Source organism: Trichosurus vulpecula, chromosome 1 (genome assembly GCF_011100635.1).
Source record: "Trichosurus vulpecula isolate mTriVul1 chromosome 1, mTriVul1.pri, whole genome shotgun sequence".
NCBI classification, from domain to species: Eukaryota; Metazoa; Chordata; class Mammalia; order Diprotodontia; family Phalangeridae; genus Trichosurus; species Trichosurus vulpecula.
Genome location: NC_050573.1, coordinates 258,977,940 through 258,994,573, shown reverse-complemented (window position 1 = coordinate 258,994,573; position 16,634 = coordinate 258,977,940). Strand labels below are relative to the sequence as shown.

At 38.0% G+C, this 16,634-nt stretch overlaps 1 protein-coding gene across 2 annotated transcripts in view; it reads left to right on the top strand.

The window, feature by feature from the left end:
- LOC118833926 (ethanolaminephosphotransferase 1-like) overlaps positions 1-16,634 on the top strand; it is a 155,393-nt gene that overhangs the window by 107,930 nt on the left and 30,829 nt on the right. For both annotated transcript variants that reach the window (XM_036741355.1, XM_036741356.1), the window contains exon 6: positions 8,983-9,091. In XM_036741355.1, the coding sequence (XP_036597250.1) occupies positions 8,983-9,091 (109 nt within the window). The remainder of the gene's footprint in view (positions 1-8,982; positions 9,092-16,634) is intronic.

Here is a 16,634-nt window from a genome sequence, read left to right as displayed (position 1 = left end):
CATTCAACCATTCCCCAATTGAGCATCCGTCAATTTCCAATTCTTTACTACCACAAAAAGAACTGCTATAGATATTTTTGAACATATAGGTCCTTTTTTCCTTTGATCTCTTTGGGGTACAGACCTACAAGTGGTATTGCTGGGTCAATGGGTATGCACAGTTTTATAGCCCTTTGGGCATAGTTCCAAATTGTTCTCCAGAATGGTTGGACCAGTTCACAACTCCACCAAAAGTGCATTATTGAGCCTCTTATGATTGCTCTTTCATGTTTACTTTTTGTATGCTTCTCAAGAATCTTGTGTTTGAATGTAAAATTTTATTTTCATATCTGGTCTTTTCATCAAGAATGCTTGAAAGTCCTCTATTTCATTAAATGTCCATTCCTCCCCCCCAAAAAGTTTATACTCAATGTTGGTAGGTAGGTTGTTTTATTTCAAGAATAAAATGCACAAATCCAAAAATGCACAGTTGTATAGCCCTTTGGGCATAGTTCCAAACTGCTCTCCAGAATGGTTGGATCAGTTTACAACTCCACCAACAATGCACTAGTGTCCCAATTTGCCCACATCTTTTGCAACATTTATCATTTCCCTGTTTTGTCATGTTAGCCAATCTGTTAGATGTGATGTGGTACCTCAGAGTTGTTTTAATCCTAGCTTTTTTGGCTTCCAGAAATACCATATTCCAGGCCATCCAGATTCTTTAACATGACAAATTTTGTGTGATCCTGATGTGGCTGAGCAATATTTGAATTTTTTTTTCTGGCTGTTTACAATATTTTCTCCTCGACCTCTGGAGCTCTGGAATTTGTCTATGCTATTCTTCAGAGTTTTCATTTTAGGATCTCTTTCAGGAAGTGATCAGTGGAGTCTTTTAATTTCTATTTTACTCTCTAGATCTAAGATATAGTTTTCCTTGATAATTTCTTGAAATATGAAGTCTAGGCTCTTGTTTTGATCATTCCTTTCGGATAGTCCAATAATTGTTTAATTATCTCACCCCATTCTATTTTCCAGGTAAGTTGTTTTTCCAATGAGATATTTTACATTTTCTATTTTTAAAAATTCTTTTGTCTTTTTTATGTTGTTTTTTAATGTCTCATGTAGTCATTAGTTTCCAGTTTCCTGATTCTAATTTTAAAAAAAATTATTTTATTTATTTTTAGTTTTCAGCATTCACTTTTATAAGATTTTGAGTTCTAATTTTTCTCTCTCCTTTCCCTCCCCCGTCCCATGCATGCAATCTGATATAGGCTATACATGTACAATCATATTAAACATATTTTCACAGTAGTCATGCTGTGAAAGAAGAATCAGAACAAAAGGGAAAAACCACGAGAAAGAAAAACAGAGAAAATAGTATACTTAGATCTGCATTCAGACTCCATGGTTCTTTCTCTGGATGTGGATAGCATTTTCCATCATGAATCGTTTGGAATTGTCTTAGATCATTGCATTACTGAGAAGAGCTAAGTCTATCAAAGTTGGTCATTGTACCATGCTGTACATTACTGTGTACAATGTTTTCCTGGTTCTGCTCACTTCACTCAGCATCAGTTCATGCAAGTCTTTCCAGGTTTTTCTGAAATCCACCTGCTCATCCTTTCTTGTGGAGCAATAGTATTCCATTACATTCATATACTACAACTTGTTCAACCATTCCCCAATTGGTGGGCATCCCCTTAATTTCCAATTCTTTGCCAACATAAAAAGAGCTGCTATAAATAATTTTGTACGTGTGGGTCCTTTTGCATTTTTTATGCTCTTTTTAGGATATAGTGCTAAAAGTGCTATTGCTGAATCAAAGTGTATGCACAGTTTTATAGCCCGTTGAGCATAGTTCCAAATTGCTCTCCAGAATGGTTGGATCAGGTCACAATTCCACCAACAATGCACTAGTGTCCCAATTTTCTCACATCTTCTCCAACATTTATCATTTCCCTGTTTTGTCATGTTAGCCCATCTGATAGGTGTGATGTGGTACTTCAGAGTTGTTTTAATTTGCATTTTTCTAATCGATAGTGATTTAGAGCATTTTTTCATATGACTGTGGATAGCTTTAATTTCTTCCTTTGAAAACTACCTATTCATATCCTTTGACCATTTATCAACCCAATTCTAATTTTCAAGGAATTATTTTCTTCAGTGAGATTTTATCCCTCTTTTTCCATTTTACCAGTTTTCCTTTTTAAGGAGTTCTTTTCTTCAGTGAACTGTCAAGCCTCTTTTACCATTAGACCAATTTTGTTTTTTTTTCAGGTGTTATTTTCTTCAATATTTTTTGTATTTCTCTTTTGCCAGGCTGCTAATTCTCTTTTCATAATTTTCTTGAATCACTCTCATTTCTTTTTTCCAATTTTTCCTTTACCACTCTTTAGCTCTTTCTTTAACTCTTCTAGGAATTCTTGTTGTAGTTGTATCCAATTAGCATTTTTCTTTGATGCTTTACTTGTTGATGTTTTCATGTTGTTGTCTTTCCTGAATTTCTGTCTTGGTTTTCCATATCACTGTGGTATATTTTTATGGTCTGGTTTTCTTGACTTTTTTTCTTTTCTTTACTTCTCTTCTTTTTTCTTTTCTTTTCTTCTCTTCTTTTTTCTTTTCTTTTCTTCTCTCTCTTTTTGCTTTTTGCTCATTTTTCTGGTCTATTTCATGACTTTGAACTTTATGGTTAAAGTTGGGGTCTGCTCACTTTGGGGTAGGAAGGCACTATCCTAAGCTTTAGGCTTTTTCATGCTGCTGTTTTCTGAGCTAGTTCTGGGGGTCTGCAAGTTTTTGATGCTTCCAAGGTGATGTGATGGGAGAGAGGTGTAGTCACTGCTCTCCTGGTGTGTACTCCGGTTTTTACCCAGGAAGGTACCCTGCTACTCTGAGCTGCAAGCGCTAACCCTCTTCTTGGACCTGGAATTGTGACCAGGTCCCCTGATCTCCTGCAGCCACAAGGGCTAGTGCTCATTTCTGCCTTGGAACTGTGACCAGGGCCCTTGCTCCCTTGTGACATATCACAAGCTCTCCTCTCCACTCAAAACTGCTTATGGGCAATCAAGTTGCCAGTCAGCCCCAGCTGTACCCAGTGCCAGTAAGGGGTTCCCTGTAATCTCTTTCTGATCCTCTGTCTGCTGAGAGCTCTCAATGCTGCTGCTGCTGCATCTGTCACTACTACCTCCAAGCCCCACTCCTGGGACTGCTGCCATGTTCCAGCCTGGCCCCCATCCCCATGTCTCTCGAAAATCTTGAAAATCTCCTAAATTGTCTTAGGTTGGAGAAATGTCTTACTCTTTAATTGGCTCTGCTGCATCAAAATTTGATTTGAGGAGTTATTTCAAAGTAGTTTAGAGGGGAATTTTGGGTGAATTCAGTGGGGTTCCTGTTTGCACTCTACCCTCTTGGGTCCTCCTTGGGTGACTTTTAAAATGGGTGTTTATATTTCCCTAAGGGGCACAGCATCCACCATTCTCATTGGGCATGAAGGCTAAAGATTTTAAAAAACAGGAGCACAATAGTCCACAGTGATGTATATTCTTGAGTTGATGCAATTGTGCTTTGATTTTATGAATGGGGCCTTGAAAATGCCTACCTCCTTCTCCTGGAAGCTATTTCAGAGAACAACCTCTTCATTCTCATTTTACCTAATATCTGAATTCTCATACAATGCTATTAATTCATAACTGCCAATTTGGCTGAATGCATAATCTACATCTTAAAACATGTCAGACTCTTCTTGGCAACCACAGAAGGTTTCCATGTTCCAAAAGGGAAATTCAGTTTACTTTTCTCTTTAATTGGATTGACTGGTGGTTTTAACCCTAGAAGGAAAGATAGATTTTGATCAAAAGAAAGGTTCAAATGTCACAGTAAGACAGTAAGGGGAGAACAAAACAAAGGCATGTGGCTTGGCAGTCAATTTGCAGACCAAACTTGTAGGCAAGCCTGTATCTTTGATACTATGATGAGATAACTGTTTTTCCTTCAGATGTCCCCACACCCCAATTTAGCCTCCAAATACAATGGGAGACATCCTTTTATTTCTTATAATAGCTTCCTCTAATTATATATTTATGAAAAGCAGTGTAGTCAGGTAGATAAAGATCCAGGAAGACTTGGATTCAGGTCCCATCTCTCACATATACTAGCTAAGTAATGCTGAGCTTAATACCTCAGGCAATGTCCAGGCAGAGAGGGCACCCATCTACATTCACACATGCATATGCATGCTATGTATGCACATATGTAATACATATTATATATCTAACAAGAGAACTTGGATCTCAATACAATATTCTGCTAACTTCATATTTTTTTGTGTGAAATGCATTAATTTGCCAGTATCGTGATGCTTTTTTGGTGGGGGGAAGTCAAGAAATTTTGGAGGTATAGCATAATCATTCCTCAGGAGGCACTGTAATTTCCAGACTAATGGCCATTTGGTCAAATGTCTAACTATATACTGGCTAGGTACCCAAAAGCCTTAGCCAAGATGCTGAACATTTTTACATACCAAAACCCTGAGATGGACTTAATAAATCAATGAACACTTAATCAGCAAGTCTCTGTTAAGCACCCACTTAGGTACTGTAGGAAGTGCTGGGGGGCCTTCAGTCCTCCCTTGGGTAAAGATTGGGATTAGATAGGCTTACTTGAGCCTAAAAGCAATATTCAAGTTCTGATCTAGATCTCAGCCAGTCCAGAGCGTATAATATCCAAATGACCCCTGGTGAGTTTGGTCATTTGAGGGAACTCTGAAGGGTAAAAATTTACTAGAGTGGTTAATAAGGATGTGGATCTAAATAGACTCCTCTGAGTTGGTTGTTTCCAATTTCTGACTAATCTGCCTACACAGAAGTTCTCTGAACTGCAATCCTACCTGGATTTTAACTATTATGTATATATTTGTTTGGATTAACTTTATATTTTTGCTTTTTTATATTTTTATATACTTGTCTTCTCTATTAGTATGTAAGCTCCTTGTTTGTACAGATTGCTTCATTCTTTGTATTTGCATCCTCAGCATTTAGCACAGTACCTGACACGTAGTAATCACTTAATAAGTACGTATTGATTGATTGTTGACAATTTTGGTTGTAAGCCAACTAGCTGAGATAATTCTATAAACCTTGCAAACACTAGGGCTGCATTGAAAAAAAACCAAAGAACTATAACTGAAATGAAAATATAAATGTCAGGTGATAGGGACCCAGTACCAGGAGAAATAGAGGTAAGCACACTCTTTGATGTAATCTAGACCCCACATAGAAATGCAAAAGTTACAATTAGAATTCTGTTTCTTGACCCACCTTCTTATCACAGAACCTGACTGCAACATCTCTCACAACCCAAATAGGAAGAAGTGATACTGTCAATGTGTGTCACCTGTTCCATCATAACCTCACCCCCAATATGATAATGTGGGAACATTATCTTTCACTGATTTGTAGCTGTCTGAGAAGGTACCATGTTGATGATGCTCAGCACCCAGCCACTCATCTACTTCTTATCCCTTTGTCCAGCATTATGTTGTCTTAATCTCTTAGCCAGTATATATCTCAGCCCTCTCACCACCCCCCATACAAGTTTAGGGCTTTCTCATATGCAAAAAACTTCCTGTGATGTCCTGTATTAGGGAGAGAAGAAATTTTGATTCACCCATCAGAACATCAACTACATATATATATATATATATATATATATATATATATGTATATATGTAATATGAAAATCTTATTTTTTGCTGAATTCATGGTAATTCCCAGCACAGCAGCTGGGACACCAATTTTATCACAATTTACCAGTCAGTATGTTAAGCACCTTACTCCTGAGAAGCATTAGAGTACTATTACAAGGAAAGTCTTTGTATTTTTGTATTCTTCCCTCTTTTGCTACCATAATTCTTGAACACTAAATCTTTTTCTGTATTTGGATCAGTCACTCTCAGTAGAATAGACCTTCAATCACAAGCGTACCCCCATGCTCTTTGCCTCTTTTACCCTAGACTCAGCAAAAATGCTTCCAGCCACCCTTTCCTTGTCCAAAGGCGTGAGAACTTATAGGTCATGAAGCTCCCATGAAGTAACACATTGTGTTACTAGTCAAACCATCAGGCTGTTGGACGTCATAGTATGAATTGTGAGTAGATCTTTTGTGGTTGCACTGTGGCCTATTGATGTGAATATGAAAATTACCTTCTCAGTATTTATATGAGACAATTTAATTTTAGCTTTTGCAAACAAAATCAGAATTATGTAATTTAACAAAAGGGCTCCTTTAGTGTTCTTATCCTAGCCAAAAACGTGGTAAAGCCCTAAAACATAGCGAATTTTCTTGAGGAATTTTAGTTTTGACATGTGTCAAACAGAATTGACAAGTCTATCTGTGTTTGTTCACTAGTATTGATATGGTTGCAATGCAAGCCAACAGAAGGATTTTAAAAAACCAGTTGGACAATAGTGCAAAATACATAGTATTGTCTTTCCTCTAGCCCCTCCTCCATCCCCGTTAGATAACTTTTCTTTTTACTAAATTATTTCTTATAGCAAATATACTCAACTTTTTCAGGCATCACATCTATTTACTTGAGCCGGTCTTCATTCATACCTCACCTTCACTTCAAATACAGGATAAGTCCCAGCTAATTTAGCACAATGTCTCATAGGTATTTAGAGAATATTGAGATCTACATGAATTATGAGGTCTATATTCAGTCCTAATTCCATGAGAGAATCAGTTTACAGAAACTTTTCAGTCATTTTAATTAAAAACAGCCTTGACCATTTGAAAATGTTAGAAAGTGTCATGACTGCCAATTGGAAAATAACTGGGGAGGGGAAATTCTTTAAATTTATTCAAAACTATTAAGAGAAATAATGGCTCAGAAGTGCACTCAATTAATGGCAATTAGCATTGCTAATTGATTGCAAATACTGTCAGGGGTGTTTTAGTCAACCTATTGAATTCTTATTCAACAAGTATTTACCTATTATGTGAAAAAGAACATGTGTAAGTGCTTTAAAAAAATTAATCTGTCCCTCCTCCCCCCTTCTCCTACTGAACAAAACAAAAAAGCAAACAAAAAAGCCAAGGCAGAAAAATAGAGCCCTCAATATATAGCTGACCAGCAAATCAAATTTTCAAATTGGCTATGTCCAAAAATGTGTCTCTTTTTGCATTTTAAATTTACCATCTCTTTATCAGAAGATGAATATCATGGTTTTCTTTTTCCCATTCTTTTGGGCTTAAAGTTTATCGTTGCCTTGATCATTGTTTTAAAGTCTTTTGGAGTTCTTTTTCTCTATAATGTTACTGTCATTGTATACATTTTTTTTCTAGCTTTCCTTCCTTTAATCTGTATTAGTTCATAGAGTAATTCCCAGTTTCCTTTGAAACTGTCCATTTTATCATTTCTTATGGAATAATAGTATTTTTGCACATGTTTCTTAAAATGGTAATTGAGATACTGGAACCAAAGAATTATGACTTGCTTATGAAGTTTGTCAGGCAGCTAGATGGTGCAGTAGACAGGGCACTGGGCCCAAAATCAGGAAGATCTGAGTCCAAAACTGGCTTCAGGCACTTCCTAGCTGACCCTGGGCATGTCACTTGACCCTGTTTGCCTCAGTTTCCTCATCTGCAAAAGGATCTGGAGAAGGAAATAGCAAGCCACTCTGGTATCTCTGCCAAAAAAAAAACCCAAATGAGCTCAACGAAGAGTCAGACGTGACAGAAACGACCGAACACCAACAAATATTCTATGTCATTATTGTCCCCTAAATACAATATATAAATTAAAAACAGTGGTTGTTCTCCCACTAGCTGAGCACGTGTTATTTAGCTCTGGGTGTACCTGAAGTAAAGTACACTGCACTTAACAATCATTTCTAAAGTTTTTGTGTGAAAAGCCTAAAAAAAGAGTGCCATTGAGGATCATAGGTTCCATTGGGGGATATAATGGATACTAATCATGTTAACTCTTCCAACTTTCACTTTGCATAACCAAAAACACCTTCCTTCTGTATCTCTACCTCCATCACTTCTCAGGGGTTCAGAAGTGGTGATCAAAAGGTAGTTGGCTTCCACAGAGGATGACCTTTCTTTGAATGTGTGAGGCGGAGGACCATGTGAACTTATGTAGACTTGTAAGTCTATATAAAGATTTGTATTTTATCTATAAGTCTATAGAAAACACAAAGATAACTTAAAACCGCACTGACTTGGGATACCCTGTATGCATACTATGCATATGCACACATCCAATCACCCCTTTCTTTTCTTTATTCTCTTCCACTTAGTTATAGCCTCCATCTCTTCTTGCCATGTCTGGTTGATAGGGAGATTTTTTTGTGCATTCATAAAAATACATTAAACAAAATATCTTAAGGGGTATATTTTTGGTTCTTTGGATTATTTTGTTTGTTTTTGCTTTTTCAACTTTTAAAAGAATTTGAAATATTTAAAAAATGGATTAGTTTTTTGCTCAGTACTGAGTATTTGCTCAACTCAGGGTGAGGGCGTGGCATTGACATAATAGTTATAAGAGAGGTGAAGTTCCAAATGTAAAGATCACACACATAATCACAAAGAAAGTTTACAGAAGACCTTTCCTATCTGACAGATCTTATTTGAATAACAAGTTTGAGTGGGATTCCTTGGATTGTGGGAGTGAAATTAATTATATAGCCTTTCAAGGGAGTTGTTACCATTTCACTGAAATCGATTAAATTAGTAAACTTATGAAACTGGCCATCTATTGTGACTATACAATAAGATACGAAGAAAATATTGCAGGAGAGAGTAAGAAGTAAAGGCAGGCAGAAAGAATGAAATAATTTTAGATACACAAAGATGAAAAAATTAAAAATGGAAAACTTTTAAAGAGACATTCTTAAACCGTGACATAGTAAAACATACTTTTTCCCTTTCAGATTCAAATGACAATAGGTTAATACATTGTTTTGTAAATGATAAAAATTAATTTGCTTTTTTTTATAGATACTGGTAACAGGGTATCTGCTGACGGCTATTGTTGGTGCAGAAATTTGGCACAAACCTTTGGTGTTTGGTTACTATATTACAGCTGTATCATTGACCTTGATTATAGGTAAGTTCTCAGAGTCACTCAAATCCATGTTATTTTTTCACTACTTATTTTCATGATTTTATTTTGTATGCTACAGAATCATGTAATCAGCATGCTCTACATAATTTTGAGGAGTGAGGACCATTTTCTTCTTTCTCTTTCCTTATGATCTTTGGTTATTATTTGATTATTCACCCACTCAGAAATTTAAAAAGCATCTATGTGCAAAATAGGGTGTAGGTACTGAGATTTTTTTTTTTTGAAGGGAGTGGAGAGAATCAGACTTGTGATTTCATTGGTAAAGGGGTCTCTTGGTCAGGAAACTTTCCCTAGTGGTGCAGGTGAGCACCTACTCTGTAATTTACTCATTTAATTTATAGTCTTAGAGAATTATGTGGGGCTCAGAGAGATTTAGTAATTTGCCCAGAGTCATATGCTGGTATATGTTTGGGGAAGGACTTGAACCCAGGTCTTCCGGACTCCAAAGCTATTTACTTACTATGCCATGTTTCCTCTTCTAGCAGAAATAATAAGGAAGAAATAAAGCATAGCCTTTGACTGAGCTTACAGACTAATAAAGGAGATAAGACATAAAGAAATAAACATAATTTTTTAAAAGATCCTATTTTCCATGTGAGAAGCTCAAAGTGTTTTGAGAGTTCTGGGATGGGAAAATTAATTTCTACCTGTAGGGGCCAGGAAAGCTTTGGTGGAAGAGGTAGCATTTGCTGTGGGTCTTGAAGAATGGACAGGATTTCAATAGGCCATCGAGAATTTGTTTCTTGATTGATACTTCCCTCTATGATAATGAGAGGGAAAGCCTCTCTGTAACTTCTCAGGTATGTACTGAGTAAGCAGAGGCCAGGGCCATATCTCACCATAGTCCAATTCCTGTTGTGATATGAAAAAGTCAGGTCATGCCACTCCCTTGCTCCTAAGGATTAAAAAAAAATAAACAAATTCCCAACCAAGAATCTCTGCTGTCTGGGAACACAGAAAGAACCCTTCTGGAGAAAACTCTTTGGAATTATACCGATTCACAGATGAGGCCATGGAATCACCTGACTCTGGGCATTTTGACTGGTTCTCCTCCATACCTGGACTTCTCTCCCTTCTTATCTCTCCCTCCCAGCTTCTCTGGCTCCCCTCAAGTCCCAGCTAAAATCCCACAGTCTATAGGATTCCTTTCCTAATCCCCCTTAATTCTAGTGCCTTCTCTCTGTTGATTATCTCCAATTTGCCGTGTATATAGTTTGTATGTAGTTGTCTCCCCTATTAGCCTGTGAGTTCTTTGAGAGCAGGAACTGTTTTTTTCCCTTTCTTTGTATCCCTAGGGCTTAGCACAGTGCCTACCACATGGTAGATGCTTAATAAATATTTACTGACTGTCTGACTGAAACCAAAATCCGCCATGAGTGCAGGAATACCCCTGATTCTATGATTTGTCTTCTTCTGCCATATGAATAATGTACCTCAGTGGTGTTATACTTGTTCTGCATTTTTGAGACCTAAGTTGGCTAGTTTCAAGATTTCTAAGATAAGAAAATTTTATGCTCTGTTACATAATTCTGCTTTCAACCCCCTGCTGGAAATAATTAAAATCAGTTGTCTCCTAGCAAATGGCTGGGCTGGCTGCCACCCCACCCTGGCATGCTGGTTTCCTGTCTTTTTTGGAGGATAATAGAGCAAAAAGCCATAGGATACAGAGACATAAGGAACCCTGAAGATCATGTAGTCTAGCCTCCTTATTGTATGTATGAGGAAACTGAGGCCCAGAGAGGTGAAGTGTACTTGTCCAGGGGTCACACATAGGTAAGAAGTATCAGGCCAGTATCCCTTCTTTCTGCCAGGAAGTCTATACCTAGAGGAATTCCTCTTTCTAGGCCCTCTCCCTTTATGCCCATGCTATGCCAACTGCAGAAACATGGCATGTGCCCCTTATAACATGTATAGATGCTTATTCCTCTTCAGCAGTGTAGAGACCTGGTGACTCCCATTCCCTCTGGTTGCATTTGCATTGGGAGGGACCTCTTTCTCTGCTGTGTTGGAAGTGTAACCATAGCAGCCTTACATGACTAAGCTTGAACATGGCAAGGATTTTTCTTACTACCACAGCAAACATAGTATCTGGTGGTCCTTACCCTTTAAGGCTACCTCACCTAGGCCTATAACAGTTAGTCAATGAGAATTTATTAAATGTCTGCTATGTGCTGGGCTCTGGGGATACAAAGAAAGGCATAAGACAGTCCCCGGTAGAGATGAACTTTCTAGGTACTGGGAATGGCACAACAAAAGTAGAAAATGCCTGGATATGTTAGTACAACAGTGAGTGGTCCAGCTTAGAAGATAGAGTGATGGTGAATATTCTGAAGCAAACCTGGAAAAATAGGTTGAAACCACATGATTTGTTGTTGTTCTTCAGTTATTTCAGTTGTGTCCAACTCTTCATGGCCCCATTTGGTGGTTTCTTGGCAAAGATGCTAGAGTGGTTTGCGATTTCCTTCTCCAGCTCAATTTGCAGATGAGGAAACTGAGGTAAACAAGGTTAAGTGACTTGCCTAGGGTCACATAGCTATGTAACAACAATGCTGCTTGCTGCTACTTTGGCTGTGTAAGGCCGATAATGCCAGCACACAGGAGGGCTGCTAGCACAGGTTCTTTGATCTGCTTTTCTAAGGAAGGCAACTTTAAGGGGTTTACAATCTCACTTTAATTAAGTGTACATATATCATTCACTTAGTTCAGGGGGAAAAGTTAGCACCCTGAACTTTAGAGCAAATACAAACAGAAATTACAAACAGAGACAATATAAACAGATCAACAGACAGGCTTTTGTCTGACCATATCACAATATATAGTTACCAGAGAGAGAAGCACCAACATCTGGGTTTCCAAAGTAGGGGGAGCTCTCCAGAGCTATCCAGAGCCTCATCTGGCCAAACCACACAACCACTCTTCCAAAAAGTGTGCCCCCACAACAAAAACACCAACCTCAGATCATATATATACTTCTCAGGCCCCTGGGGCTTGGTACCTACTTAGCAAAAGGGTGTATGGCCTGGGGCCTGGAGCTTTCTTGTTTCTCAAACAGGTCATCAAAGTCTCTTGATTCAATCAAAGACTCCTGATTGAAACAAAGACAAGATTAATCAAAGGCACTTGATTACCTCAGTGCTATTGAAGCATTCCAGAACAAAAGACAACAAGAAGTCCCATTTTGCTTGCCATTACATCTGAAAGGCAAGACTCATCAAAGGTACTTGACTGCCTTAGTGCTGAGAAGCACTCTTAAAGAAAAGACAAAGGCAAAAAGTCCCACCCTGCTTGCCATCACAGGTTACTAAGTATCTGAGGCCAGATTTTAACTCAGGAAGAGGAATCTCCCTGACTTCAGTACTGGTGCTTTCTCTATTCACTGTGCCACCTAGCTGGCCCATCCACATGACTTCATAATAATACTCCTCAGCTATAAGAATGGCTGTTTTACAGAGTATAGGTATTAGCTTATCTCCCTGAGGATAGAACAAAAAGAATTGGGCTCCTATTATAATATGGAAATGTTGATTTAAGAATAAGTAGTAATTTCCTGATGAAGTTTGCTATCAGACCCAGGAAATTGTTATTGATAATGATTGTAGAAGACCTCCCTTGGAAATCTGGGGGAAGGGATCAGTGGTCCTAGTTGACTCCTGTCTCTCCTTAACTTGAGTTTTCATCTCTAGGGGCCTTAGCTTTCCAGATTTTGCCTTGGAATTAGGAGGAGCTATTACTACCACCACACTCCAAAGGGCACTCTGTTCTTCCAAGATCTCTGCCTTTACTTTGATGGATAATCAGTGATCCCATCCGTTGACCCTGTTGACCCTCCATTGATGGCAGATTGGAACTCTTTTATATCTTCTAATTTGGGGTCATTCTAAGACATCTATGTCTCTTTGTAAATCCCCCATTATGCATCTGCCTAATATGCTAGAAGCTTTCCTCTAGTTCCAATTCCATCTAATTCAAACCAACAATTATTTATTAAATATATACTCTAAATAAGGCATTGTATTTAGTGCTGAGAACACAAAACCAAAAACAGAAAGAATATTCTTTGTCAAAGAGGTTACTTCTCTGGAACTCAGTTTTCTTATCTATAAAGTTAGGAGATTGGGCTGAAATTACATAAATGTATATGTGTGTGTGTGTGTGTGTGTGTGTGTGTATATATATACATATATATATATACATGCATATGTACACATATGAATGTATAAAAGTGTGTGTAAAATGACCCATTTCTCTCTGTTTGGGTTGGTTTGTTTGAAGCATTCTTACTTGGCAGTTGTTAAGTTAGTCCGCTCTAGGTGAAGCATCTCCCTTCAATCATTGTTTTGGACTCGCATCTGAGCCTGTTCCCTCTTGAAGCCATGTGGCCCCAATTGAAGAGTTCTCATTCCTGGATCCTGTCTTTATCACATAACCTCCTTCCAATTATCAAGAACAGATTGCTCTCTCTTATTTCAAAATCCAAATTCTCTCAATCCTCTCACCCCACCCCACCCTTGCCTCCACCCCTCTTGCCCCAGCCCCATGTTGGATTGCCCACTAAGTTTCTGTTTCCAGTCAAATAGATTTTTAAAGTTCTCATTTATCATGTGTAGAGCTAAAATGTTGGACGTATCTTGACTGTCAAAGGTTGACTAAGCCTTTTCCCAGCTTAGGTAAATAGTTCTCCCCACTTACTCAAGTTCTCTTGCCTCTCAGCAGAGTGACCTTTATGGAATCCCATCCATACAGGTTTACAAAAGGCCACTGTTGCAGCTCTAACACTTGTTAGCTGTGTGAACTTGGACAAGTAACTTCCTTTCTTTGAGGTGCCATTTCCTTATTTATAAAATTTGGATGGTAATACCTATACTACCTACTGCCCTGGGTTGCTGTGAGGAAAGTATTGTAAGGATCCCTTCACCTCTCTGCGTCCAAGGCACATTTTGAAGATAAATCTTTGGGTTTGCTTTTCAAATTGTGTTTCTGGATTACTTGATCAGATTCAGTTGCTTTTGCTGACTTCATTTTCTTAAAGACAATTATCAGTGTTTAACATATTACATTGGATAGAGAGTCCAAATATGTTGGTGTTACCAATAAGAATAATTCATTGTAGAAATGTTCCATTTTACATATGTTAATTGTTCCTTTTTAAGCTTTATATTCCCTGAACAATCTGTTTTAGTTGGACCTCAAGCCAACCTCTCTGTAGGCTTGTTTTCTCAATTTTTTTTTTGCTGTTTTGTGAACCTATATTGCTTATAATTTGCAAATCTTGTTAGTAGTGTTTTGTAAATAAATTTGTACTCTTGACCTATATTGCCCTTGGCTGAAATGTCTTTCTGCTTAACAAGAAGATTAAATTTTTTCCAGCTCAGGTAGATCAGTTGTCACGTGTTACCAATGGGGATATGTGTGGTAGGAATGTCTTAAACAGTATCACCAGTATGACCAGAAAAGGAGAAAAGGCTGGTCATATTGTGAGGACAAGGGTTACTAGTGCCCAAGTGTTGTGCTGGTATTCCCCAAATATTAAAAGACTCAAAAGAGCTTTTAAGCACATTTGGAAGATCCTTTATGAGGGATTTATGACAAACCCAGTGTGCCTGGTTGGTTGTGATCTATGCTAGGAGAGAGAGTCAACACACAGATGAGATCATGGATCCTTTAAATCATGACACTTTGAGTAAATCTCTTACAGGATTAACTGATTTTATGATTAAAATTTTAAAGAGAATTGTTCTTCCACAAAGGTTCTCTTACAAAGAGAACAATTGACTAACACCATAGGTTCAAAATAACCTAACATCCCATGTGATTGTTTTTTTTTTTCAGTATTTTCCAACAGCTCTTTTCCCCAAAATCATTTTCTAAAAGTGTGCTCAAGAAGCCAAATGCATGTAAAACTTCAGTACGGAATCATAGTAGCTAAGAGTTTTTGGATATGTTATGTGTGGGTGTCTATGTATGATTCCCATCTGCCTTATCAGTAATAAAGATAGAGCTCTATTCCAGTCTGATACCTACTTAACCTTCTGAAGTCAGTGTGCAAGGAATAAAATGTGTAACGGCAGGCTGTGGTCTAGAGGCTCGCAGTGGGGCTAAAGATGGTTTGAGAAAAGCGCTGTGCTCAAATGCCACGTGCCACATTTCTAAGGACTAAGTCATGTAGGAATTTCATTTGCATTTTTCAGTGTTTAATTTTCATTCTGAAGGATCTGTTTGCTTGCTGGTGCTTTTAATTTATTATGCTGTTGCAGAATACATCATTCTAAGGAAGAGATGCCTCTAATTTCAGCAGAGTAAAGAGGGGAAAAAATGAACACGTGGCAGGATATGGAACTAATTTATAAAATTATTAGATGCCAATGGCTCTACACGAATTCTTTTCTTATTCACTGTACCCTGCATTACTTAGTTCCCTATCCCTTCTTGTCATTTGGCTTTTCTCTTATTCATCTTTATTTTATGTTTCCAAGTTTTCCCTTCCTATACTTCTGTCTTTATATCCTGATCTCTCTTTATTGTCTGACTTCGTATTCTGTGCTTCCCTTTTCCTCATACTTCCTGTCTCTTCTACTCTTCCGTCTCTTGTTTCCTGATTATCTCAATTGTATCCTCTTATTTTTCTATCTATAGGAATTTACTGACCTCCTCTTCTAGAGATAGTATGGAAAGGACAGTGGATTTGAAATTAGGAAATTTGGTTTTGAGGACTGGTATCACTGTTCACTAATTATCTAGCCAAGTCAACAAGCACCTGCTATACCAAGAACTATGGATACAAAGAAAGGTTAAAAAACAGATCCTCCTCTCAATGAATTCACACTCTAACAGGAGAGACAACATGAAAACAACTACATACAAACAAGATATATATGGTAAATTAAATAGTCTCTGAGGGAAATCGCCAAGATTGATGAGGATTCAGAAAAGTTTCTTGTAGAAGGTGAGACTTTAGCTGAGTTTTGAAGAAAGCCAGGAAAGCCATGAGGCAGGGATGAGGAGGGAAAGTATTCTAGGCATAGGGGACAGCCAGTGAATTTGCCCAGAATCCTCCAATTTGGGAGATGTTGCAAGGAATAGAAAAAAAGGCCAGAGTTATTAGATTGCAGAGTACATCGAGGTGTTGCGAGGCACAAGAAGACTGGGAAGGTAGGAAGGGGTTAAGTCATGGAGGACTTTTAACACTAAACAAAGGACTTTTATCTTTGGATATCTATCTTTCCTATTGGAGGCAATAGGAAGCCATTGGAGTTGATTGAGTAGGAATGACACAGTCAGACTTAGGAAAATCTCTTTAACAGCTGAGGGGAAGAAGGACTAGAGTGGGAAGACACTTAAGGCAGGGAGACCAACTAGCTGGCTATTGCAATAGTCCAAGTTTGAGTTGATGAGGCTCTGAATCAGGATAGTAGAGCGTCAGAACAGACAAGGGAGTGTATATATGAGAGATGCTGTGAAGGTAAAATGGACAGGACTTGGAAAATGATTGGATATGGTAGAAACGAGAGGGAGTGAGGAGAGAAGG